At 39.2% G+C, this 27,084-nt stretch overlaps 1 protein-coding gene across 6 annotated transcripts; it reads left to right on the plus strand.

Annotated features, from left to right (window-relative positions):
- Window positions 1-4,513: 4,513 nt before the first annotated feature.
- On the plus strand, window positions 4,514-27,057 carry LOC112554590 (clumping factor A-like). 6 transcript variants are annotated; one of them, XM_025222442.1, is made up of 10 exons: window positions 4,514-4,695; window positions 6,281-6,377; window positions 9,376-9,526; window positions 9,879-10,322; window positions 11,191-11,340; window positions 11,845-12,229; window positions 16,433-16,569; window positions 18,216-18,804; window positions 19,494-19,656; window positions 22,605-27,057. In XM_025222442.1, exons 2-7 carry the CDS (start codon window positions 6,300-6,302, stop codon window positions 16,443-16,445), a joined length of 1,221 nt encoding a protein of 406 aa, XP_025078227.1. In that variant the 5' UTR covers window positions 4,514-4,695; window positions 6,281-6,299; the 3' UTR covers window positions 16,446-16,569; window positions 18,216-18,804; window positions 19,494-19,656; window positions 22,605-27,057. The 6 variants fall into 6 exon arrangements, with proteins under 6 accessions (XP_025078227.1, XP_025078231.1, XP_025078228.1 ...); XM_025222446.1 differs by having other exon boundaries at window positions 9,882-10,322; XM_025222443.1 differs by having other exon boundaries at window positions 4,514-4,691.
- Window positions 27,058-27,084: the final 27 nt, after the last annotated feature.

A 27,084-nucleotide genomic window follows, 5' to 3' on the forward strand; every position in this document is an offset into this window, starting at 1 on the left:
ACTCGGTTTAGAAAAAATCCTCAGTGACTAAGCTAAACATTTGTGTTTGTCTCACCTACTGGTTGCTAAAGAAAGGAAAGGGTGCTGTACTTTGAAACATTGTCTGACGGGAAAACAGTTCCAGTCTCGACCCTGGCAGTTCCCCTTCTTCTCAGATTTTATCTCATCGAATGTCTCGCTTCAACAAAGGCTTCATGACCAATTTCTGGTAAGTGGATTATGACAGTGCTAGCTTAGGAAATAACGATGATGATACATTGAGTGGCTAACTGTGAGTGGTTTACTGGCTCTAGGCTCCTAGAAGAGCTTTTTCTTGTCACTGGCCAAGCGAACGTGGAACTGAAGAGCTGCTATGAAGTAGTAACCACAAGGCTTTATATCAGTTTCATAAGCTTGATGCAATTTTATATCAGCTGCAGTTAATTCTTTTCCGAACTGAAAAGGACGAAATGAATGTCTCTGCCCTGTGACTTATATGTCCTGCATGTCTCCTTTACAAACATTTCCGAACATCTGACTGCAAAGGTTCAACGGCCACAAAGAAATCGCAAACGTCTCACTTTCGAAGAGGCCAACCATCTGTGATATCATTTGTTTTAATCGGAGAGGGAATCAACACTTACGATGCCCAAACAATAAGGAAAGTGGAGAAGAGAGACAGAAGAAGAGGAAAGATACAGGAGGAGGATACATGGAAAGTGTGGACAGCGCTGGTGTGATTAACTCCCATGGGGCTTGAGGACCGTGAAAAATGGACAGAACTGGTGGCGAGGTCACCGTTGGTCAACGAGCATGAAAGCTGGGGTCACATGACAGTGATTTGTCACTGGCCACCTTACAAACTCAGCTTCATCTCCATGTTCCGGTGAGATGTCGAGGAACTCGGAAAATGTGCTTCTGGGAAAGAGATGGAGATGAGAAATGATGTTACAAAACCAGATGCGTAGGTAGAAATAGTAGGTTGCCATGAGAACGCTGCGGTAGTAGAAGTGTATTCGAATATTAACGTCTCTGTGGTAGCCTGTAAGTCCAGATGTAACTGTGCTTTCAACATGATCATAGACTTACAAAATGGTGGAAGCAGCACACACACACACACACAAACCCACTTATCTTTTTAGTCTTCTTTGTCCTCCTAGTGCCGCAACCATACCACCCCAGCGGATCCGGTTCTGGCCGAGGATCGATCTCCTCCTGGTCTGTCTCCGAACCTGCGTTTCATCTGTGGGTTTAAGTGCAGAACTTGTCTCGTTAAACTCGGTGTCAAATTGCAATAAAATCAAATTGTTCAACCGTACACTGCAGTCTATGCAAAAACTTATTAAATACATTTTTTTACTAAAACAAGGATATCGGCCGGCAGCTCTTCCTTGCGATGTAAGTGTAGAAGCAGGACTGAAGTATCGTTGGAAGTCAGAGAAACATTGCAGTGTACTGCTGACGTCAAGCAATGTCTGTAAGACACAATAACAAACTTGTTAATGCTTTGTACAAAGCCAGGATCGTGTTTTCACGAGCAAACCGTCGATGTCGCAGTTGAAGATGTGAAATATTTTCACGGGTGAGTCCCGTGCTGTGTCCTGGTGACCGTTAGCACGGACACCTCGTGTCGCGTAGTCACTGGGTCAGTGGAACTATTCTCTCCTTGTCTTGCTTGTGTCTTGCCGTCCACACAAAGTCCCGCGACATTATGGGATAGCAATTGTCATGAACTGTGGAGGACCGGCCATCTTGTCACTTATTTCTTGTTGGTGTTCTTTGTAGGGTACTGTAGTCCATTTTCGATGTCCTCCGTTGACTGGGCAGGCAACTCTGAGCACGCGTACAATGATGTCTGGAGGGGAGAGGATCGGGTAGGTTGTTGCCGTCTGTCACTCCGATCTTGTTCACTCCATTGAGTATGACGTGTGTGTTCCTGGCAGTTGGAGGTACCTAGGGGGACAGTAGCAGGGTGTTTGTGGTCCGTCGTGCACTAGTCATCTTCGTTAACAGCAGCCTCGTTGTCGATGACGTCACCGGTTCTGGGACGTGTGCGTCTCGGTTCAGCGGATTTGTTCATTGTTGTAAACGGCGAACTTGACTTTTTCACGAAGTTTAGAGACGTTAGTTGGTAACGGCTGTATAGCCTGGTGGCTACGAACGAGGTCTGAAGACTGAAAGGTGGTGTGTTCAAATCTGACAGTGACAAATCAAAAATCAATTGTCGCGTTCCACCCCCCAGCCTCGCCAGAAGCACGCGCACAGCCGCTCACACAGCCGGCCAGACACGCACAGACACTCGGCCGGAGGCAGTCTACGACTACCTCTCGAAACCCGTGCACGGCACAAACCACGACCAAGACAGGAAAAACGATACAAGCACACTGTTTACTGACAAGTATAAACACGCATACACATACACCCACACACACCCACAGAAAAACGGATCAAAAAAAAAAAAAAAAAAAAAAAAAAAAATACCCCCACGAGTACTCGTCAAAATGAATATATAAACAACCAGGGGACTGCCTCCCCGCAAAGAGGTTACAAATAAAATACCACTGCGATACAGCCCAGTCAAGTGTTCGCTCACAGTGTTCATATAATCAGCAGAAACACCAGTCTTCTTCTCCTCCAGCTGGCAACCCCCTCCCTCCTCGCGTCCCAGTACGAGAGGTGGGTAGGCCGTTGGTCACGTGAACCCCTGCTCGCCGGTCCTAACCCTGGCTGCTCCACCTAAGGCTGGCCGCACACCCGCGCAGCGAGGTCACGTGTTCACACGCCGATGAGATGACGTGGGTACAGGGTGGCTGGTTGACACAATGGCGGATGAGACGTCAACGACGAAGAACACATAGAGTCTGTCGAATACGATGAAGATGCGAAATACGTAGACGTTGAAAAATATGACGAACATGCAGAACAGATAAAATGAGTGAGTGAGTGAGTGAGTGAGTGAGTGAGTGAGTGAGTGACCCTAACCCTGACACACAATAACGTGATTTTTAATTAATACAATAAAACATTGTCCCCACTCGATCTTGTGCTGCCCACCCGCGGCTAATGGGCCTGTTGTTACATCAGAAGTTACGAAATCGTCTGAACCACTGAGGAAAACAATGACCAGACAGGGCGGGGTGGATGTGTCGCCACGTGTGCTGGGAAAGGAGGGTGGATGATTCTTGAACGTTCGACGTCAGTGAGAATAAGTAACGTAGCTTAATTGCAATGGAGAGGGTTTTTTTTTTTTTTGAATTGGAAGTGAGAGTGGAGAGACGGCAGGCCAGCCGCTGAGTGAAACTCTGAATAAAATCTACAGTTGTGCGGCAATTCCATCTTTGTTGTGTTCTTGTACGACTAGCCCACCTCTACGTCGCCATCAGGGACTGACGTGTTGGTTACAGGTAAGTAATATATATATATGGATCACAGACTTCATAATCTGAAAGAAAGGCTTGTGAAGTCGGTGGTGTGGATGCAATCTGAGGTCGGTTGGTTTCGAATTGTCGTGTTAACTAAGGTGACCAGACGTCCCGCATTAGGCGGGACATTCCCGCTTTTGACCTCGTGTCCCGCCTGAATATCGGGTGGAACGCCCAATGTCCCGCTTTCTGGCTTTCTGGAAGTCCATCAAATGTCCCGGTTGTCTTTAAAAATCTGAATACCGTACGCTGATACGCCCCCCCCCCTACTTTTTTCGGCGTTTTTTGTCGGTGACGACACCATCTTCGGCACGTGTCCCGCTTTCGTTCCCGAAGCGTCTGGTCACCTTATGTTAACAGTATAAATCAGTACGTGCAAGAAATCGGCATGTTAGTAATAAAAAAAAAAAAAAAAAACGACCGAAAAAACGAGAAAAGGGAAGAAGAAGTATTTATTCCTACTTGGGGGCGTTTCCCAATCTTTTTTTCGATGGACGAACATTTCGATTCAGTGCTCCGACTTAATTGGTGTCTCTACGATGAGGCCGGACATTCGATCAGAAGTTGGTTTCGGGAAAACAACTTAAATATCCCACTAATTACTGCATAATTAATGGTAAGTACAACTTGTTTCTAATAAAAAATGGTATCTGCTCTATTTTTTCTTTTTTGTATTTTTGCGGTGAAGTGGCCCGCGACACGGCTGTCCGAAATGGATATGGCCCGCAGGCCGAAAAATGTTGGGCATCACTGGTATAAATGGATATAATCTGCGATATACACACAGCCACTTAACTTATACCACAATATTTTTTTTTTGGGGGGGGTCAATTTCGATGACTTTGCGACTCTCTATTGGCCATTCGACCTAACTGTTGCAGCGATTGGGCATAATTCGATTGGTGAACACGTAATCGTCTTCGGCTTTTTCCGGGCACCCGACGGGAGACGTGTAGAATACGAAACTAAATTAAAACGCTTATTAGTATATCACATCACTTATATTGACATACTAAAAAGCTCCAAACTTTATATAAAAAGTATTCGAACATAAATTCTTGAGAATGTCTTTGGAGATAGTCAGCTACTTGTATAAAAACTATATTTCTGTTGGCTTTACCTGAAGGTCAAGATGCTATGTTGTGTTTCCTGGCAGGTCACTAGAGCCATTAAAATAGTATCTGAGGCAAGAGGGAGGGAGGGAGCGGAAAGGACGAGGAAAGTAACCTGCAGCTGTTCGATTCATCGCTTCATACCACAGTCTCTTTTGGCGGACAGTTGACAGATCTGGTGCGTAAGTATCGTAACTTAGCAGCAGATTGCGTCATAAACGGTTATTTTGATAATGATATCTCCCTGAGTGATTGTTTATCCACAATGTCACCGAAACTCGAACAGTTGAGCAGTATTGATCGGATTTCCGTCACTTTCTAATAATGCGTATATTGCTTGGAAATATTAGTTGCATATTATGAGCTGGAACATCTGCTACAGTTGTGCGCCAGTTTCATTGGCTCGTAAATTGAGTTTCCATTTATAGTCGATTTCGTTTAGTTTCAAAATGTCATTCTTCGCTATAGACTTCAACAGTCAGACAGCGGACAAGTCGGATAAATTTTTGTGTAATGCGACAGATTGCAGCGCATGAACAAAATTCTATCTTTTGGTTAGAAATGCCGATTGCTGTGATGTTGTGGCCAGTCGCGAGACGACCAATTTAAACTTCTATTTAGTTCTGTTTAAAGTTCCCGATGTATACACTTCTAAAATGGATCACAGCACATTTCTGAAGAGTCTACAGATTGTCACAAACACTAATTTGTAGATTTTTACGTTTATTGTATACCTTAATGTGTAATTTTCTTTATAAATTACTTGGTAAAAAATTAAGTTAATAATAATTTAGAGTTTATATATAAGACGATCTCTACGTGGTACCACATTTTAAAAGGAACATTTTATTGCTTGGCTTCCATTGTAGCTTGAAGAGCTTTTGACAAGTGCTTAGTATGCAAGTGTAAAAACCATTTTGTAAACCGTTTGGTTTAGCTGCAGGTGATGCACATGATCACTTGTGATTCTTTCCTAATATTTGTGTTTGTCACCTGGTTGAACCTTTTTGTGTTAAAGGAAAGACTGGTAAGTGTATAATTAATAAAATAACCCTTCGTGTGTGTGCATATATATTTGCAGACATGAACCATGCAACCCAAGTGGGTAAATTTTTATGGTGTCACTAAATTGTTTTTACAGTAACATTTAGTAAAATACAGGCGGTCATCAACTTATGACGTTCCGTTCCAATTTTTGCTGTTAAGTCGGAACATACATACATGCTGTACGTAAATAACATATTGTAAGCACCTATCCTAACACAGTAATTATCAAAAAACACATATATAAAATAGGTTTGATAATGAAACGAAACACGCACCAAACATGAAGTTCGAGTTATGACGTTTACGACGCAAAACCACTAAGTCGAAACAAAGCTTTATTCAGTAAATGGGAGATGTGTCGAAACCACGAAACATCAAAACTTGGGATTGACGTAACCTGAGGACCGCCTTGTCTTTACTTGTCACTTGCCTGATGAATTGTATAATCATTCAGCCTGTCTTGCAGTTCACAATTTATGAAAAGCAATTTCCTGAGATACAAGTGCCATAAAAAATGTATTTTGGTCAGCAAGCTGTAACAGTAGCAACCTAAATCTTTTAAATTGATATAGTAACATTGAAATTGATATAAAATAAGACAAACTAAACTAAAGTAAGAAGGCCAGCCCAGTTATATTTACCGAGTAAAAATTTAAAAAAATCCGTAGAAAGCTCTTTATTGTTGCAATCCATTTTATAAGTATATGATTTTTTTTTCAGATGTGTGTTGTAGAACATTATGTCATCAGACATGAGTGACTCTGGCAGCTCTGGACTATCTGACTGGGCTCTTGTCAATGTGCAAGGAGAGATAGAGGTATGAGGTAATAATAAAGTAGGAATGACAGACCCTTTTGGAGATTATTTTTAACTTAAGCATTTTTATTGCTTTTTTTCAGAAGACCAGTTTGGTCTCAATTCTTTTATAGTAAAGAATCATAACAGGTGAAAGTTAGGCACCAGAAACCCAAAATCCAGATTTTAAAAGTGCCCGAATCCAGAATTCTGAATTCTTTTCCCCAATCTTTCATCTCCTAGTTTTGCAAGTGCCTTTTACTGTTTAACAGGGTTCGCAGGGTCCTTACAAGTTCTTATGCATATCACAGCTGCCACTTTCTGACTTGTACCTTCATGCAGTCAGAAAGATGGCATATAACATCACTTTGGACCTAATGCACCCTCTTCATCCCAACTTCCAGCTGTTGCCCTCAGGCAGGCGCTATAAAGTTCCACTGTATGAAAAACTGCCTACCAAAGGTCCTTCATGCCAGCAGCCATCACCATCCTAAATAAAAGGCACAAGGACTCGTAGGTCTACTGGCATCCTGTGAAGTTACCTATTTGTGTGTGAGAATGTGTAGGTGCGTGTGTGTTAAATGTCTGTATGAGAATGTATGCCTGCCCATCATATTATATGTGTTTATGAGCAAAAGAAAAATTTGTCTTGGGTTTCCTCAACAGACAATAAAATTTGATTTGATGTAGAGAATTTTCGCCGTAAGGTCTTATAAGTCCTTACATTTGCCATGCAGTCCTTACAATTCCTCACATACGTCCTTACATTTTCTCTGTGACCCTTACAAGTCCTTATATCGATAAAATATTACTGATGACTTATTTTTCATGCCTCTTATAAATCCACTAATTTATTTTCGGAGTTGACTTTGGCGCAAGTTGACTTTCTTCGCCTCACCGCTATTTTAATTATATGACTGCCAAGTTCGCGACGAGAACTTACGTTTTCGCGAGATTTTATTCTTGAGGGATGACCACATTTCTTTGTCTTCTTGACGATTCAAAAAATGTTGGGGAAGTGTTCTTTTCAGGAGAACTGACTGAAGAAAGAAAAATATAAAAACTGGTTGATAAAAGACTCTAAAGATAAACATTGTGCACGATAAGCTCGCTAAATCTTTCCTCAAAGAGCAAAGTGTTTTGAAGAAGCACATGCTTATTGACACAAGAAGGGCATGAAAGTATTTCTGGAAGATACACATGTTTGTGTTACGGATTACTTTCATAATCAAATTACACCAAAGAATGGCTTTTAGTAAGGTGACCAGACGTTTCGGGGGCGGAAGCGGGACACGTGCCGACGATGGTGTCGTCACCGTCAAAGAGTGCTGAAAAAAGTGATTTTTAAAGACAAGCAGGACATGTGATGGACTTGCCAGAAAGCCAGAAAGCGGGACATTGGGCGTCCCGCCCGATGAGCAGGCGGGACACGAGGTCAAAAGCGGGACTGTCCCACCTAAAGCGGGACGTCTGGTCACCTTACTTTTAGATCTTGGAATTATTATTACCTAGATTTCTAGGAAACTTGGAACATTAACATTAATGGTGTATGTTATCAGTGCGCTAAAGAGAATTTTCAAGCTATCTTAATATGGCAGGCAAAATTAACTCTTGGATTATTTATTTCTAGAATACTAATACATATACTTCAGAACATAGAGAAGAACAAAGATTTATAAATAATAGCTCTTTCCGACCGATCATGAAAAAGCATTGATGACAGTCACTTAGGTCCTTACAAATGCATGAAAGGTCCTTATAATGTCCTTACTTGGCACCATCCCTGATCCCTGGGAAAGTTTATTTGGATCTAAACATTCCATATGGTTGCCTCATCAGAACTTTGTTCTGCCATTTTTACCTAGTTTGGTTCAAGACCTGTACGCTTTTCAACATCACTGAAAATGCTGTTCTTGAAAAGTGAGACAAAGTAGCCATCAAAAGACAAACAATCTAGAATGAAGTATCAATGGAGTTGAGAATGGATGAAGAAAGAAGATGAAACTGAACTTGCTGCATGGGTCAAAATAGTTGACTCAGCTGACGTGCGTTTCTGCAAGGACTGTCATGTCAAACTCAAATGAACCCGTGGAAAAGCAAGACTTATGTGGCATCTTAATGATCCATATAAAGCTGTGGGAGTATTGGTTTTTCTTTTTCTGGTTGAAACTTGCTAGCATAAACCAGTGAATAAATAAATGATAATTTAGATTGCACTTAAATAGCTCATAAGATGAGGCGAAGCAGATGACACGATGTTATGGCTCCTGCTTTGCTATTTTTGTAACTTGTCTTCAGCATGTTTGATTGCCAGTCTTTATTTCTGAAATAAAGCCATTTGCTTATTATTATTTAGTCAATTTCTGGTCTTGTTTGTAAAAACTCTTCACTGTCTAGGGGTGGAGCCCTGTGACAACCGGCACTCAGTTTCCTATTTGAATCATTGAACATATTTAAATTGCAAATGTTTATAAAACTTTATGCAAAAATGGAAATAATATGAGAAAAGCGCTTGAATTAGTTGTCTTTAACCTCTTAGTCCCAGGGAAGACTACTTCTTTAATAAGTGATGCCCTTCATTTAAAATGAATCTGACCCCACTCTTAGCTGTTCTAAATTTTTTTGATTATTCTTGGAGAGGAATATTTAGTTAAAGTGTTACCTGTAATGATAATTATAATACAATCTATAATCAGCTTTAAAATCTTCTATATTGAAAGTTGTACATCTTAAATTCTATATCTTGCATCGGTAAAAGAGGTTTCTCTTTTTATGAGGTTTTTAAAAAGTTACATCCTTGAAAGCTGAATAGAAAAAGATTAACATATAAATCAAACATACAAAGCTTCTGTAAGTACACATTTTATTATAAAGTAATTAAAATTTACTGTATGCCTAATTATGCTACTTAGGTAAATGGCAGGCATGAATGGAGTGTAATAGGGCTAATGCAGATAGTCACCCAACTGTGTGGTACTTTTGTGAACATTTATTCTGCAATGCTTATTTCTGTAAATCAGGCTAGTGATGGAGACAGCAGTGAAGGGTCTATCGAAATGATTGGCATGGAAGATTCTGAAAGAGACTCAGTGCCTCTCTTTAATGAATCAGCCCAGTCAAACACCACATCTGCAGAGGCTGTTGAACTGGAAGAACTGATGAAAAAGGCTGGTAAGGGGTATTTTTTTTTGTAGCAAGTTTATTAACATTTCTTACATTATTTCTGTTTAAATAGTATATGCATTTATGATCTAGATTTATAGATTTATTATATGAAATGTATCCAATGCTATTGATGGGATATGGTAGCCATTGACATTGGTCTATTCCTTTTCACTGTTCTAAATGGCAATAATGCCACATAAGACTTGAGTTTCAAAAATGGGATGCATATGGCATAATTTCAAGATCTTAGTAGTTTATAAAATAAAATTTAATATTTAAGTACTGAGAGCCAGAATTCATTCATGTATTCAGTATGTTCAGTCAATGAGGCAATGAAAATTACTTTCTGTAAAATCAGCAGATGAAGAGGCACTAACAGGTGGTGAAGAGAATTTGAGGAAATCAGATATTTCATCTTCTATAACTGAAGTGCTGGAGAGAGACAACTTGCCCAATGAAAAAGAAAAAGAAAATCTGTCATTTAGCAAAGAGGTTGATAGTCGAGTCTCTGAAGCTGGAGCAATGCAGTCAAAACAAAACCTTGATGCATCTCTGTTTGGACATGAAGAGAAAACTCTTATGGTAAAGCCAGATCACCAGTTTGAAGAGGAGCTTTCTCAAGCTGCAGCACTGAAAGATTCAGATGGTGCAGATGAAGGCAGGGATCAGCAGGGATTGCATGAAGACGATTTCAATGCATGCGACCACCAGGAAGTGTCAGCATCAGACAGCAACATTTCTGTACCTGACTCAGCAAGCATTTTGTTGCTTTCTCGACCAGTTGTAGCTGACAGTGATAATGGTAAGATCATTGTTTTGTGATCAGCACTTGGGTTTTCCTGAAATCAAATTAGATTTCAAGTTAGCATCATTGTAATGCAATACAGACACATAAGGTGATCTTATAAGATTATGATACAGCTGAAAAATTCCTGTAATCTCGTGATGTGGTTAAGCTGTCACACGATGCATTACTTATATATGTTTGTGGTGATGCTGCCACACAATATATTACATAATATGTGGTGATGCTGGTATAGACAAATGTACTGTGCTGCCACTCACATCAAAATTTAGCACATACTATTATGTGCAGTATATAATGTCAATGAGCAACTACATGCATTCAGTGATGTTCACACAACAGAATTATTTCACAGTATTCTCAGAACGTAGTTCCTTCATTAATTGATTTGTGACTATGTTTTTGAGCTGGTTACTGCTTTAGATCTTGTATGAAAGTAAATAGGGTGTTAAATTGTTTTAGCTTTGTTTACACTTAACGGTGTGCATGAATGAGAGTGAGTAGGGGTGGGTGTGGGGGATTGGTGTTTTACACCGAGCCAGCAACTAAAGCTATATCACGTCAAGGCATCCAGTCCTGTAAACAGATGCCACATGCAGGAGAGAGTGAGTGTGTGTGTATGAGAGAAGAAATGGTCAAAAGACATTACAATATTCGTTAGGTTTATGTTTTGGGTGGTCATATTCTTGCTACAAGCTAAAAAGTTTTCTGTGGAAAGATTTTCTTGTCCTACTTACCTAATGCTTACTTTACCTTGTTGGTATATCTGTCTTACTTTTGTTTCTTGATTGTTCCCTGGATGTGGGTCCTGGTTTTTAGCTAAGTTTTTGTGTAACTATGTGACAAAAGTTTCTTTTCATTTCAGAATCGGACTTTGTTCGCTTGGAGAAAGATTCTTCTTGTGGAAATATCAGTGGATCAGATGAAGATGCTGCCAATGAATCAGCTACGGATGCTATTTGTGGATCTGTGTCGTCTGTTGGGTCAGGATTCAACTTTTTAGCTGAGTCACATGGTAAGATTTTGGATTGAAAAAAAAATTCAAAGCAGGAGCTAAGGATCACTATACTGGACAATGAGGCAGACCCTGACAGGAAAGTGTGTGTGTGTGTGGACCTATTAAATTTTAACTCAGGTTCTGGAGGACAGTTTTAGTATTCTGGACAAGTATCTTATAACAAAAAGTAAACAAATATTTTGCAACTTCAGTTGGTTTACCTTGTTTTTGCTGTTATTTTAAATACAGAGATTATTTCAAAGATATACAATGCCTCTTGTAAGTATGAAGTGATAAAGTGTGAATGTATGACTTTAGCATTGTGACAGCTTCACTGTGTGTATTTTGTGCAAGACATAATTAGTAATATCTACATGATTAAGGAGCTGTTATTTTAAAAACAATAAGATACTTTCTCCTACACCATGTTATTTATTCTTAGCTTTATACTTTGAAATATTTTGCCATATTGAATAAGTTTTGTCAAAACATCTGACACTATGTTTTGTCCATTGGTCACAGCTGTCGAAACATCAGCTGCTGCTAGGGTTCTCCCTCCTGCCATGCCACTACATTTGCCTCTTTCATTACCATCTCTTCTACCACCACCCCCCCTTGTGCACAACAGCGGTGTTCAAGAGGATGATGCAGACACGGAATCGTCCACAGAACAGGACCAGGATGATAGAACTGAGAGCGAGCAGAGTGATGATTCCAACTCTTTCCAAGCAGATGAGCAGGACCAAGATCTGTCTGTCACAGGAGACATTGGTGACTTGCCCCTGGAAAATGGGGGTGTGGAGCGGCACTATGTTCATCATGCTAACCAGCAGTTGAACCTCAAGCTAAACCGTGGTGCTGGTAGCAGTACTCATTGCTCTTGGGCTGGGCCTTGGTCACTGGATTGGTAAGAATATTGTCTTACATTTATTTTAAACTCCTAACTTTTCACTTTGCATCCCCATGATTGACTACTTCACCAGTAGCGTTTAAATATTTATACCTGTTTACCTACAGTAAAGACAACCATCAGCAACACACCAGTTTAAAGAGCATTTTTTAAACATTTATTTGGTGTGACTTAAGAAATATAGTTTTTCTTGTACCATGAGTCACCATGAAAGATGGTGACTGAATGAGAAGGAGAGCTCAAATCGGGAAGTAGGTTTAAAAGTAGAAACTAATCAAAACAATTATTTACACAATATAAACAAACATATAGTGCCAAAAAATGTATATTTTATTAGAATATATATATTAGAATTTATAAATATTACTATTTACTGAATCATTGTTTACTTTCGAATATAAAATACTTGATTGGATAACTTTATTTTAAGGTTTCTAAGGGAAGTAATTCATAGTAGAACTATTCCTAAATGTACAAACAGTTTCTTCCTCTGAATAGTCATTTACGCTCGGTGTGATTTTTTTTTATGCTACTCTACTGGAGAAAAACACCTTATGCAGCTGGGTGGCATGCAATGAATGAGTAAATGAAAAACATAAATAATAATAATGTTAATGGGAATTTATAACGCACAGCATCAGGACCAAGATAGATTGCACTCTCTGCGCAGCCCAGTAATGATAAATGAGAGATAACAGACAGTGGACAGTGAGATAGTAGGGGCGCACTGAACAACATAAAGATAAAGTACAAGAGTAGAATGTAAAGCAATGGATGAAGGTATAAGGGACGTAGATATAAACAGCGTAAGATGGAGTCATTATATGATGGTTAGCATGAAAGTATTGCCAGGGAACTAAGAATAGTTATTCAGGAATAGTATTTTGTGAACAGATATGTTTTCATAGAGCATTTGAATGTAGCCTTGAAGTGGAAGAGAGTTTCCCTGCTTAGCAGCACAGAGTCCATTGTCCGTATTTGACTTTTAAAAAAAAAAATAGAACGCATTTCCATAAACACATTACTGGCTTAACACGTTAAATAATTAAATCATACTTATTGCAATATAACAAACATACTTAACAATATAACAAACATACATAACAATATAACAAACATTAACTAGTGCCAGAAATCCTGGACATATTTACATTTCCAAAAAAATATGTTGAATGTTTTTTTCACATCTACAATAGTCACAAAAATCATCCCATTTCTAGACCCATATTAAATAAAGTTATTTTTGTCCCCAGTATTCTATGCAGGATTCTGATTATACTTTTGTCTACCCAGCTTCTATACAGAAATGGTTTATTCCCAATCTTAATTTTGTTGCTACAAAAGATAGGATCTGATATAGTATATTTACACACAACACTTTCTCCAAATATCTTGTATGCTTTTAAAACATCGACCCAGAAACTATTTACATTTACAAAAGAGCCAATTACTGAGCCAAGTTTGTCATACTTTTTCCAACTATGGTTTTCTTTAAGTTCCGCAACCATGATAGTTTTAAGGCATTCATATAAGTTCTAACATCAAGTATGCCGATCTCCCCCAATATACACTTTTTAATAGATACTTTTCTGTCAATTATATCATTTTTTTCCATCCCACACAAACTGAAATATAGATATCTGAATGTTATTAACAATTTGATCTGGAGGGCTTGGCAGCAATAGCCACAAGTGTGTAAGATTTTTGACTTGAGTATTGCTACTCTTCCTAATATAAGTAACTGTCTTTTCTGCCAAATCTTGTACAGTGTTCTAATTTTGGCTAGCTTACTATCATAATTTATACTGAAATGAATAGGAAGGTACAATTAGCAGCAACTATAGCTAATAGGTACTTAAAACAATATGTTCCTTTTTGTGCTTTTTGTTCTGCCTCTACTTTTCTGTAAACCTGGTCTAGAATTCATATTATGGTTAGAAGGCATAGAATAAAATATACAGCAGTAACTACATATATTCAGCAACAGCGACAGCATATGATGCAACAAGGATGAAGTATGAATATTGGTAAATAAACTTACAATAAAAAAGAAAACCCACAAAGACATGTGGGGCAAGCCCAGGCACGGTTCCCAGTCACTTAATCCCCAGACACTTCATCCCCGACACTTCATCCCCGACCTTCATCCCTAGACTTTTTAATCCCAGACACTTCATCCCAGACACTTAATCCCTAACTAAATAATATTATGAAGTTCAGCGAAAAATGTAACTGAAATTCAAATTCAAATCATGCTATTAACTTCAATGTCATTTGAACATCTACATAGTTAAAGCAGTAGTAATGTTCTTCAACAATATGATATGAAAATTGTTGTTGAGTGCGGGGATGAAGTGTCGGGGATGGTGTCTGATGAAGTGTCTGGGGACGGGATGAAGTGTCGGGATGAAGTGACTGGGAAGCACAGCAAAAAAACCAGCTTGACAAGAAATCAGACAAAAACATAGCAAAAAATATAAGCAAACAAGAACAATAAACAAAGTTTCTTATTATAGGGTTGGCAAAAGGACCTATCATAGTTACCATTAATTGCGATAGGCAGTGATCATGTTTATTGGCACTGGTGGGGGAATTTTCCGAATATTGAGTGAAACTAGTATAAATAGTCCTCAGGTTTAACATGCATTTTTACAAATCATGTCTACAAGATTGGTTGGACAAATTTTAACCATTAATCAATATATGTGTGTAGGTGTACGCATTCCTTTCCCCTTAGTGTGTGGATATGTGCCAGATGAGAGAGACAGAGAGAAAAAAGAAATGGAAAGGAAATCAGAAGTTCACTAAGGCATAGCTAAAATAAAGGGTGTGCACACTTATTGCTGATGCACTTACCAGTAGAGCTGGTGTTGAGAGGAAAAAAAAAAGGGAAGCCTTCTTTGGCTTGTACAGTCTTCGAAATAATCTCCACGATCCCAATAGAATTGTTTTTTGCACAGGTAATATCCTTTGTACACACACTTGCTCATACCTGCACACCCCATTCACTTTTGTTCATTGTCGGTTTGTTGACCTGGCTGGGGCGAAACTGCTTCCATGGCTGATGTAGGTGACCTCTTCTCTGTTGGAGTAGAATAGATAGATCTTGAAGGCTGAGAGGGAGGTGTTGACTGTCCCCACTGAGCTCTTTCTTTATTCTCATGGTTCGGCTGCTGATGACTTTGCGGCCGGTGAACATGTTGCCTCTGAAGCATATCCTGGGGAAAGTTCCGTGGGTTGCCCTTGCTCCTCTTCCGGTGTTGACTTCTGTGTTCTTCGTTGTGTAACCCAATCGGCTTTCTGTCGATGGGGCTTGTGTCTCCATTTTTTATTTCTACCACAGTAGAGTCTCAAACTTCTTTGAACAGCCTACCTCCTGCTGCTGACCATGCATCTCCACTCCATCGTGTTATTGTATGTGACTGTCTTAGTGGGAGGGATAGAATGTGCTAGTCTGATGAGGAGCGAAGGTTTCATGCAGGGGACTGGACAGAGAAGATTTCAGTAAAGTAGTGGGGAAGAAGCTTCAAAGAATCCATATGATAAAGCTGAGAGCTTGTAGTCTATTCGAGCTTTAAATGAAGATGAAGAGAGTTAGGAAGTGGTGTGTGTGTGACATTTTCACATTTGTGAGTCTGGAAAATAAGACGAGCAGCTGAGTTCTGGAAATCCTGAACCTTATCAATGAGGTACCGAGGACAGCCAGCTTGAAGAGAGTTGCAGTAGTCTAGTTTAGACAGAACAAATAAGGAGATAAGAATTTTGGTATTTGAGATAAATCTTGTGGCCTGCCTTCTCAGGCATTATATGAGCTGTTTAGATACCTTTATAAAAAAGCAAAACATGATTGCACTAGTTTTTTGAAACCGTACCATACACCTGAGTTTTATTTTCAGCTTTGACCCATTTTCAAGATGTGTGTGTCCCCGCTTAGGTGCACATCTTTTATGTTTTGCATGTGTACATACATATAAATAATAAAAAAATACTAGGACTAGGCTTAAGTCTGGATCCAGGCCTAAACAACGTTTTTTTGCTGCATATAATTTTGATATAGAAGCTATTTTTGCAAGGTATTAGTGGGTAGTTAACCTACACAAATCCTTGCAACTGTTATTGGTGATCTAGTTGAAAGTGTGGCCTAAAATTGAAAGTGTGAGAGGTCTGTGTGCTTATGTTAATGTAGAATATCATGGGCAGGCTCAACTCGTGAGTATCTCAGTCAAATGACGGTGCAGCTGGACCAGATGCAGCGCTTGCACAAAATGCAAGATGAGTATGTACAGTGCCTGTCTCGTAATGAGGAGTTGCTGCTCTTCACTGACCAGGCTCTGCAAGTGAGTTAGATATCTGAGCATTCATGTACACCTTTACATTGTATATGCACACACACACACACATATGCAATCATATGAGTTCGTGGAGACATTTTGCTTGCTTCTTTTGTTGTTATCTTCATGGCCTTACTTTAAAAAATTGTAAGGAACAAGGTTGTGACTGCTGTTTACCAATATCTTGCTGCAGTTTATAGGGCTAGAAGGGGTGTCAATGATGCTAAGCTGTTTATGCTAAATACTCTGCACAAATATCTAGAGGAACCTTGAGCTGATGTCATCCTCTCTTTGCTGATTTGTCTTCTGCTTTTAACCCTGTGCAGCCTCACTTGTTAGAGTGTCTTGCTTCAGATTTCCATCTATCCCACCAACTAACTCTCTGGATCCTAGACTTTTAACAAACAGGAAGCAGAGAGTTTCTATTAAAGGTCTTCTATCAGATCATGTTGTCTCCACTATTTCATGCTATATGCTAGCAGTTGTAGAAGCACTTTGGATAGGAGCTTTGCTGATGACATTGCCTTGATGTCACTTTTGTATAATAATGAACATGTTTACAGTTGTGCTCTTCCTGTCTTTGTACGCTGGTGTGACAAACACTTCCTTGTCTCAAATAGGTAGAAGACTAAGGACATGAGCTTTGACTTTCAGACAAACAAGCATGAGGCAGTCAGTCATCAGTACTATCCATGATGATGCCATTGAGATGGTTGACTCTTATATTTAGGTACTATCTTCAATAACCAGCTTAGACTGACATGATCATCTGTAAGAGACAGTACCTCCAACGGAAACTCAGGTTTTTCACAGTCAGCTCTTTCATTCTCACTTGGTTTTGTCAGTCATTCATTAAAAGTCTAATCATTTTTTCTTTCATCTCTTGGTTTCCACATCCTCTCCCTAGGGAACAGGAACAGTCTTTTCTACCTTGTTTTCTTCTGTCTCCAAGATCATTGGAAGCAGGCAGAGGAACTTAAATAATCAGCAAATCCTTAAGAAGGCATCCCATATCCTCACAATTCTTGATCATATATTGGCATGTGCGTTCTCACTCCTGTAGTCTATATGCAGAACAAATCGTCACCATAACTCATTCATTCCACGTGCCATTCACTTGACAAATTTTACTGGCTGTGAATTACGCTAACCTGAGGTGACCTAAGGTCACCAACAGTATCTTGCTGTTGCTGGGAGTGTGTTTATAGTGCATGTGACAGAAATTATTTCAACATGTGTGTCCTTATTTTGCTACCATATGAGCAGTACCTATAATTGCCCTTGTGGATTAATAAAGTTGTTTTGTACATCAGCAAATTTGTGTTTTAAATGACAGGTTAGAAACACAAGGGGAAGTAGCTGATATTTCTATGCTTAATAAAAAAATTATCTACCAACATGCCAGAAACTCCATGATAAGAAAGTCCTTGTCATCCATATTCACTTTCACCAAAAGAAAATAGTCCAGCATAAATGACATTTTTTTTATGCTCTCTTCCATTTTACAAGAGCAGTGCCTTTTTACTGTTTATTTAAATTATCTTATGCATATTCTGTTTTCCTACACTAAATTTTTTTTCGATATTTAGGCATTTAAATTTTTTTTTGTTTTTGGTTTCCTCCCCCATCTGTTATTTTTTTTTTTATGTCAGATGGAAAGAAACCGTCATAAAGAAGCAATGGCTGACCTTCATGACAATAACCGTGAACTTCAGGAACAGCTGCAGGATGGACAGGTTCAGCTGGAAACACTACTTGCCCAGAAAGTAGAGGCTCCCTTTCTTTCGCAGTTGCCCCTAAATGATGCTGGGGAGAAGATGATGCTTTCCGATTTACTTTTCGCTGGTGAAGAGATTTTTCAAAGGAAAGCAGCAAAAATGGGGAGAGAGTTACGATCACAGCTGCTGCAGGCTCGTGCTATCATTGCCCATCATTCACAAGATGCAGAGGCGTTCAGAAGAGAAGAATCTCGTGATTCCTCTACTGAGAGCGAAGACCTGGTGAGACTGCGGCAGCACATAAACCAGCTAGAAGATGACAATGCAGAGCTTCGCAAGATGATTGGGCTATATAGGTATCAGCACTGTCCAAGCATCTGCCCTGTTTCTGAGCCCACTGTTCTGGTGACACACACAGGGGTGCAAGATATCTTAACAGCAACCCAGAATGAAGATGAGGGCACATTTTCACAGAATGTTTTATTCTGATGAGAGAAGTGAGGAGCAAGAGCTAGGGATAAATGTGAGTAGTCTATAGGGTTTTGCTTACATAATACATTATTGCTTACAGACTGCTTGGAAAAGAAGGAAGGGATAATAATACTTTTATTTTCAGAGAAGTGTTCTTTTACTTTTGCTACAACTGTAATTTTCAATGCAGCCACAACACACTAATGCAGTTGTGTTAAAAATTGTTGTGCTGGTGGAATAGAGTTCACTTAAATAAGGAGAACTTGTTAAGGGTAAACACTTTGAGGCAGCCTAGTGGTTTGTGCACTTGACTGCAGAGCAGAAGGTTGCTGGTTCACGGTCAGCTTGGAACTGCTGAAAACTCCCCTTGCCAGCTCTAGCTGCTTGGCAGGAATGGGTTGGGCTCCACCTTTTTGATGCCCTGCAGTAGACATGATGAACTGCCCCTGCAGGCTTCATGTTTGCTGGGAGCAATTTTTTAATATTGAATTTTGTACATTATGATCTTAGAGCTATTCCTTTACTTTTTCTTATATATATTAGTGACCTTTAAAACTTGGTGTGATTTAAGATTTTCTATATGGTTCAGGCTGTAGGAGGAAGCATTAAAATCTAACATGGTGTATTAGGCTCGCCTCATAGCATACTGTAGTACAGAATGCTATTCTGAGTTAAATTGCTGAAAAATCTCTGATGTGAGGCTACCATAAAGAAATTTGTATAAAAACAATTATTTTACAGGATGATGAAAGCAGCTCACCAAGTATTTTCACTAAGGAAAGTAGCTGGCCTGATGAGATGTCCACAGACAGCCACTCTAAGCATGTGAATTCTGAAAGAATAAGATGGGAGAATGATGATATTCCCTCAGACCCAGATTCTGATTCTGCAAATATCCAAGCTTGTGAGTTGCACCTTTTTCAATTAATTAATTGAATTTTATTTATTGATATAGTCTCAAGAGTTTACTGCAGAGTAGCTTATATTTCTTCTTTAACTTTACCAGACGATAGAAGTTTAAAGGCTACAGCTACTTTTTAACCAAACAAATTTTGCCCTGGGCAGTAGGGGAAACAGCAGTCCCAAAGATAGAGTGCTGTCCCCTTTAAGCCCAGTGCTACTACTATTTAAAAAAAAACACCTTCCACATGGGTTCAGCAGTCTTTTCGTTTGGTTTTTGAGGCTACACATATGTAAAGGGTAATTTCTTGCTCCTACCACATCACTTCAAGGACTACAGTGTGCAAACTCCTCTTCTTGTATTGACTGTACTATCATTTAAGAAGAGAACAGAGAAAAGTTGAACAGATTGAATGTAATCAGACAACAAAAACAGCAAGAGCCTAAACAATGGGCACCAAAAATACAATAAAACTAATAAAAATACAAACATTCCAGAGAGCAGCTTCCCTCAAACCTACTAGGCATAGGAACGCCACTCCAGGTGTTGATAATATGCCAGCTGAGCTGCTCAAGAAGGGTGGAGAAGAAACTACAATGACCCTCACAATCTGTGCCAAAGAGTCAGGGAACACAAGGAACGGCCAAAGAATGGATGCAGTCATTAATCAAACTCATCCCAAAAAGGAAACAGCAAACAGTACCTGAACCATGAGCCTTATTAGCCACCCAAGAAAAGTCCTGCTGAAGGTCATACAGAGCCACATCAGAACCACCACAGAAGCTAGCAGAAGAACAGGCTGGTTTCAGACCACATAGAAGTACAGTTGAGTAGATTTTCAACAGTTGCATTCTCATAGACATCTTCATCATGAGCAGAATCTCTACCTCAACTTTAAAAAGACATTTTACAGAGTCTGGCATGAGGGACGATGGCATGAGATGCGAAAAATTCAACATCAAAGAAGGCCTCGTACAAGTCGTCAAATTGCTGTACAATAGCTCAGCGAGTTCAGTAATGCTGAAAAACTAAATAGGAGCTTACTTTTGCACCACAGTAGGTGTATGTCAGGGATGTTCCCTATCACCAGTGCTGTTTAATATCTTGGAGGATATCATGCTCAAAGCTCTCCACGACCATCATACTTCCATTTCAATTGGTGGAAGACTGATCTGCAACCTACACTTCGCAGATGATACGATCTGTTAGGAGGCACAAACAAAGAACTGCAAGACCTCACTAACAGACTGACAGACAGTTCAAATGCATATGGAATGGAGACCAGCACTGAAAAGAGCAAAGTGATGGTCAATGGCAGCAGCAAATCAGAGATCTATATGAATGGCGTACAGCTCCAAGAGGTCAGCAGCGTCCTGTACTTGGGAGCACCCTCTCCAAGCATGACAGCTCCATGCCGGATATCAGGATTGCAACAGCAGCAGTGGCAAGACTAGACAGGATCTGGCGTAGCCATAAGACAAGGTTCACTACCAAGTACAAGTTGTACAAATCCCTGGTAGTGTCCATCCTGCTGTATGGATGGGACACGTGGACTCACCAAAACAGAAATAATCTAGACATTCAAAAACAAGTGCCTGAGGAGGGTGCTCCGGATCTCATAAAAAGAACATAGAACCAATGTCTTTGTACAAAACAAGATTGCCACACTCCTAGGACACCAGGAACCTCTACTTTCAACAGTCAAGTGAAATAAGATAGTCTTCTTTGGCCAGGTGACTCGGCACCCCATCATTTCGAAGACTTTTCTTTCAAGGCATGTTGGAGGATAGCCGATGCCATGGTGGCCAAAGAAAGAACTGGCTGATAAACATTAAAGACTAGACTGGTCATCCTCTTCAGGACCTGATGACTATCACCCACAATAGGCAAGAGTGGCAGGCCCTATCAGCTGCCACGTCTATCCATTAGATCTCCCCAATGACAGATGCCAGTCAAGGGATGACTGACTGACATGTGTACAATATGACTTCTAACAAAGCAAGCCACTGGCTATGGCTTGCCAGTACAACTGCAGTGAGTTAAGGGAAGAACACTTTAGCTTTGGGACTGCTGTTTCCCCTATTTCCCAGGCAAAATTCATTTGATTAAAGAGCTGTTGTAGCTCTTAAACTCCTATGGTCTCGTTGTCTGGTAAGTATCAAAGAAAGACAATTTACAATACAAATTTCAATTTTTTTTAGATATCTTCTTTTTGTACAGCTGAACTCAGGATAATTGTGACAGATTTAAAGGATGATCTTACTGTAAAGTCCACAATCATAAAGAAGAAAATATGATGTGCTACCTGTTTGAAAAGAAAATTTGGTGAATCAGTCACTGGATAAAAGCAGCATTCAAATCGAATAGGCCAATAGATGTTTGCAAATGTAGGACAGTCAACCAAACGTGCTGTTTTATTTGTTCAGTAATCATGAATGAAGTTTATGTACCTTTGACGAATTTGGGTACTTTTATCATATTAATCCTCTGTGTCTGAAAATCCTAAACAGATTTCTCCTCTGCTAGTAATGTTATGTGTAGATTCACATTGTGAGACATTCTTGTCCTGGTCAGTGCGAGATAGCTTAACACACATCAAAATGCAGCCAGTGACAAACCACATCAAAAGAATGTGACTAAAATAGTGCATATTTTCTCATCACTGCTGAAGTGTTTAATTGGAATTAACTTTTTGGATCTAGACTCCATGCCGTTGATTCATGTCATCTAATAAAATTGAGACATTTGTGTTATTTACTGTGAATATTTTTCAAGCTGTTCAAGACATACTGCAATATTATAAATGTATCTTTGCATATGCTCCTAAATGGACACAGCCAGCTTTGCCAGTGCCGTTGAAAACTTTCATATATAAAGTGTGAAATGTTTAAGCTGATGTGTTGGGTATTTCTGTGTTGATAAGCAGCAGTAAATATGTATTGTTTCACCAGCTTACGACACAAGCAACCCTAGAGCAATCCCTGTGGATGTGGGACTTCTTCAGAGAAACCTCACACTGGAGCGTCAGAGATCCGAAATGTGGCGCCGTCTGTACCTGAAACAGCAGAGAGAGTCAGCAAAGACTGGCAGCTCAGCAACAAAAGTTAATGCTAGTGCTTGTCTGCAGTTTATTCAGCAGAGCTTTAACACCTCGTCTGTCCTAAGCATCCTCAGTCACTTTAATGTTTCTGGTAGCAGTATTGAAGACTTCACTAACCTCACCTATCTCATGTCAAGCATTTCACAGATGCACCAGAATCTCCTACAGTCTTTGCCTGCCTTTTGGGATCGTGTCTCCACCTCACTGTTTGATGATGACAAAGAAGATGACTTGTCTGAGGAAGATGTGTTCGTAAAGGGAAGTGGATACAAATCCAGGGAGGACTCTACAAGTTCAGGGGATGCAGAAAGAGAGAAAGCTGAGAGCGTGAAGAGGTATTGGTCAGATAGTGTCAGGAATCTGCTAAATAAGACAAAAACTACTGTATCTAATGTCAGTGAGCAGCTGAAGCAAACTTGGGACAGGGTCAAAGATGCCTCTGTCTCCCTCTGGCCTGACAAGGATTCCATGATTTCACGCATGGCTGCACATGTTAAGGAGGGTGTGACAAATTTCTCCAAGAAAATGCATGACAAAGCTTCAAGGTGGTTTGATAAATATGAAAGAAACATCAGAAGGCTAAGAACAAGCATCCGCATGTTAACATTGATAAGAAAAGGGGACATGAGATATTGGAAGAGGAATCAAAGAGCAGCATTAATGCAAACAAGAAGCATGGTGATGACCTCTTCAAGCATAGAAAGTCCACAGTGACAGATCCCTCCATGCCAAGGATTGATAAGATTTATCCGGACAGAGGAAGCCATTTTGACAACCAAGCCAAACACCAGGTGTTTCGTTCTGATAAGTCTACTGAGAAGGCAACAAGAAAAGCGGAGAAAAGATTCAGTAAGTTGTATCACAGACTAGCATCCATGGGCCAGCGGCGTTTTGCTCACCTTGGTGATGGTGACAAGAAGGAAATACTTCAAGACCTTCAGGACCTTGTTGATGAACAGCACAGGATGGGGAAGAAGCTGTCAGAAAGTGGTCTTGCCTTGCTCAACTGCCAGCTGGAGTGGTGGAAGGGGGCCAGAAGAGGAAATTTCATACAAAGAAGACAGTGTTTGCATTATCTGGCTCCTTGGCAACACCAGATATCAGACAGTGGCTACATACACCAGACTGTATATGCAGCCAATGAGAAACCCCACATCTCACACAACAGCAAGTTGGAGGAGAACAGTAAGCAGAAGAAGGTGGAAGATAACAAAGATGCTAAAGAAAGAAAAGGAAAGAGGCTGGAGCCTGTTAAGTTGCCAGAAAAAAACAGCTCCTCTGCACATGCAGACTGGTTAGCCAGTCAAAGTCAATCCAAAACAGTGGAACCAGGAGAGTGGCTGACAACCCACGAGCGACAGGCCTGGTATTTTGAGTGGGTCAGAGGTCGTGATCACCTGCGCCAAGAAGAGCATCGAGCAGACTGGATGTTTGATCGAGCTTCGGACAGAGATACAAATCGTCAATCAGCACAGACTGCTGACTGGTTGTTTGAAAGGGCAGCCATGCGTGATGAAGCTCGGCAAAATGAAGATCCAGAAAATAAAAACACGAGAAAATTTTCCAAGGATTATCAATCAGATCAACGTGATCATCAAAATTATCGGCAACGATATGGCCATAAAGCAAGGGAAAGGCAATGCAGCTAAATATCTTGCAGTGCTGGCAGGAGGCATAAAGAATTCAGTTGTGGAACCTCAATGTAGAGTGTTTCATCTCAGGCTAGGGTCACAGCGTTAAAAACCAATCAAAATATTCATTTATTATATGTAAAAATTGCTATAAAGAAGATTGCTTTTAAACCATTGTTATTATTTTAAAGAAAGATTTAGGGATCTTTTCTTTCATAAAACTTTAGCAGAAAAGCTACACATTCGTTTTCAAATCTGTTCTTATTGGATTATCATTTTAAAACCTAGCTCTTAAATATTTTTCTGCCTTCTTCCAGCAGCATCATTCTATGCCTGCTGCTACTTTTAGATTCATGTCTCTTCCACTTTAATTTTGTCGTTAACTAGTCATTCCTGCTAAAATTGTTTTCCTTCCTAAACAAAGCCAGCCGCTGACCCTGTCTTTGCCATCAGCTGTTGTAGTCATGATGATATTGCTGTTTGCTGATTCATAGACTGCAACAAGTGTGCATTCTGTAAAATTATTGAACCATTTGCTTAATCAGCTTTTTAAAAAATAACATGCTTACAGCTATCAAAAGAGATGAATTTATGCACCCACCCTCGCATGCATGGGTGCGCACACACACATGCGCATATAAAAACAAACACAGAATTTGTATAAAGATGTATACATTGTATTCAGCATGGATGTATGCTGATTAGTTGGTGATGCTATTTCAGTGTCTACAGCTGACTTAACCTGCTTTTTAGAGGCCTATATGTGCATAAAAGACATTTTATTACAAGGTTTGAGTATTTTCTTCAAAAAAAAAAAAAGGTTTTTTTTCTGTTTCCCTTACTTTGCTGATGCTTCTTTTACAAAAAAAAAGGTGGATTTGGTGGGTGGGGAGGATAAAATATTCTTTATAATAAAATTGCCATAAAGAATTATTAACAAACCTTTGAGGTTTTCCCTTTATAAAATTTAGAGATCGACCACCTCTTTGTCTTCTTGCTTTAAATCTAGTGAGTTTATTTTAAAAGTAATCCTTAAGCTTAAAGGTAGGGTGGTCAGTTGCTCTGATTTGTTCCCAGTTTTTGCACCATATGTGACTGTTGTCAATAAAATGTAAAAAGTCATGGCTGTTGGTTTTACCTGTTATGACAAGCATAGGTATGGGTGCTACATTTGGTAGCTTTGCTTTAATTTAGACTAACACATGCTTTTGTGATAGTGAGTTTTAAACATTTTTATGCATGCCAACAAAAAGTCTGCATCTGTTATCTAGCCAACTCTTAGTAAAAAAGAGGTTTTAATTGTGCAGCTCTTTAAAGAACACCTTCCTGATATGCTAATTTTAGAGTCATATGCTGTAATGCTGTTCATGAAGATTTTTCTATGGCAAGAAGTGTTTAGTGTTGAGCTTTAAATAAGCGTGACTTATTTTACTTTAATTATTATTGATAGTTAATAACATTAATACAGATTTTGAAAAGAAGACTTGTATATTAAGTCTTGTAAATCAACAGGCTTGCAAATGAACAGCAATTCAATAGCTTGAAATTCTTCACTATATTGATATAGTTTTCTGTAAATTTCTGTCCTAGCTGGGATTTTAAAGTTGGTGCCTTTTAGTAAAAAATCCTTTGAAAGGTTTATCCTAAGCACATTACTGATCTACAACTGTTTTTAATTTGAAAATATAACCTTTATTATTAGTTTGGTTTGGATATTACTTTGAATGCATTTTTTATCCACAAGAAAGGTTTTCATATCATCTGGTAATATTCATCAAATAACTTTCATTCTTTTGTGTATATTCTAGGTTCTTGAGTAATTTTTAAATTCATTACTGTAATCTCTGTTGGGTGTGTGCATTGCTTGTCTAGAATTTATGTGTTAATAGATTTATAGGCAGGATTTGGAGTTAATGTAAATTGTTGCTTTTTTCCCTTTTTAAATTTTTTTTTCTGTTTGAAAAACTGCATTTAAAATTTTTTTTCTTATTAGACATTGTACATAAAGAGACTATATTAATCAAAATATGGTAGCAGTCTGTACTTAATAGTATAATCAACACCGGTCTCTATGTTAGATTTCAGTGGGCTTAACAGTATTTGTTATTTTACAAGAAAATAGGTCATAGGGTCGGACTGTCTTTCATGTATCTTTTAATTTTGCTGTACACAGCTTGGGCTTTAACAGTTGTCAGGAATTGTTAAACACATTTTTTGCAATATGAAGAAATGTACTAGGGATTTTGCTCAGGTGTATAGATAGGCTTATTCTTTAGAATGACTGTAAGGGTATTTTTTCTCCAGCTTACATTACTGGCCATCACAATCTTCTACATAGACCATCCTTAAGATTCTTATTCTTTTAACCACTACCTTTTGTTCCTTCTCTTTTCTGGTCATATTTTTGCTAACAAATTTATCTCCTCTCTTTAAAGATCATTCACCTGACTTTTACTTGCTTAAATCTCTCAGAAGTGGCATACAGTGATGGTGCTTATGAAAAAATGTAATACAGATTCTTAGTTCCTTTTCCTGTGATAATCTCTATCAAGAAAGATCTGAAAATGCTATTTTGTTATTCACTATGCTGTTGGCTACATCCCTAGAGCTTTTTTAGACTTGTGAAGACTGAATATTTTCACAGAAAGGTCATTAAATGTGCTGGGATCTATGCACAGCAAGGTGGTGTTTATTTGTTTC

Source organism: Pomacea canaliculata, linkage group LG13 (genome assembly GCF_003073045.1).
Source record: "Pomacea canaliculata isolate SZHN2017 linkage group LG13, ASM307304v1, whole genome shotgun sequence".
Taxonomy (NCBI): domain Eukaryota; kingdom Metazoa; phylum Mollusca; class Gastropoda; order Architaenioglossa; family Ampullariidae; genus Pomacea; species Pomacea canaliculata.

Bases quoted from the DNA above. Each gene is read 5' to 3' on its own strand.
- LOC112554590 (XM_025222442.1), top strand. From the start codon at position 6,300: ATGTCATCAGACATGAGTGACTCTGGCAGCTCTGGACTATCTGACTGG. The intron at 9,527-9,878 runs GTAAGGGGTATT...CTGTAAAATCAG, and splicing joins AGAACTGATGAAAAAGGCTG to CAGATGAAGAGGCACTAACA. The intron at 11,341-11,844 runs GTAAGATTTTGG...CATTGGTCACAG, and splicing joins CTTTTTAGCTGAGTCACATG to CTGTCGAAACATCAGCTGCT.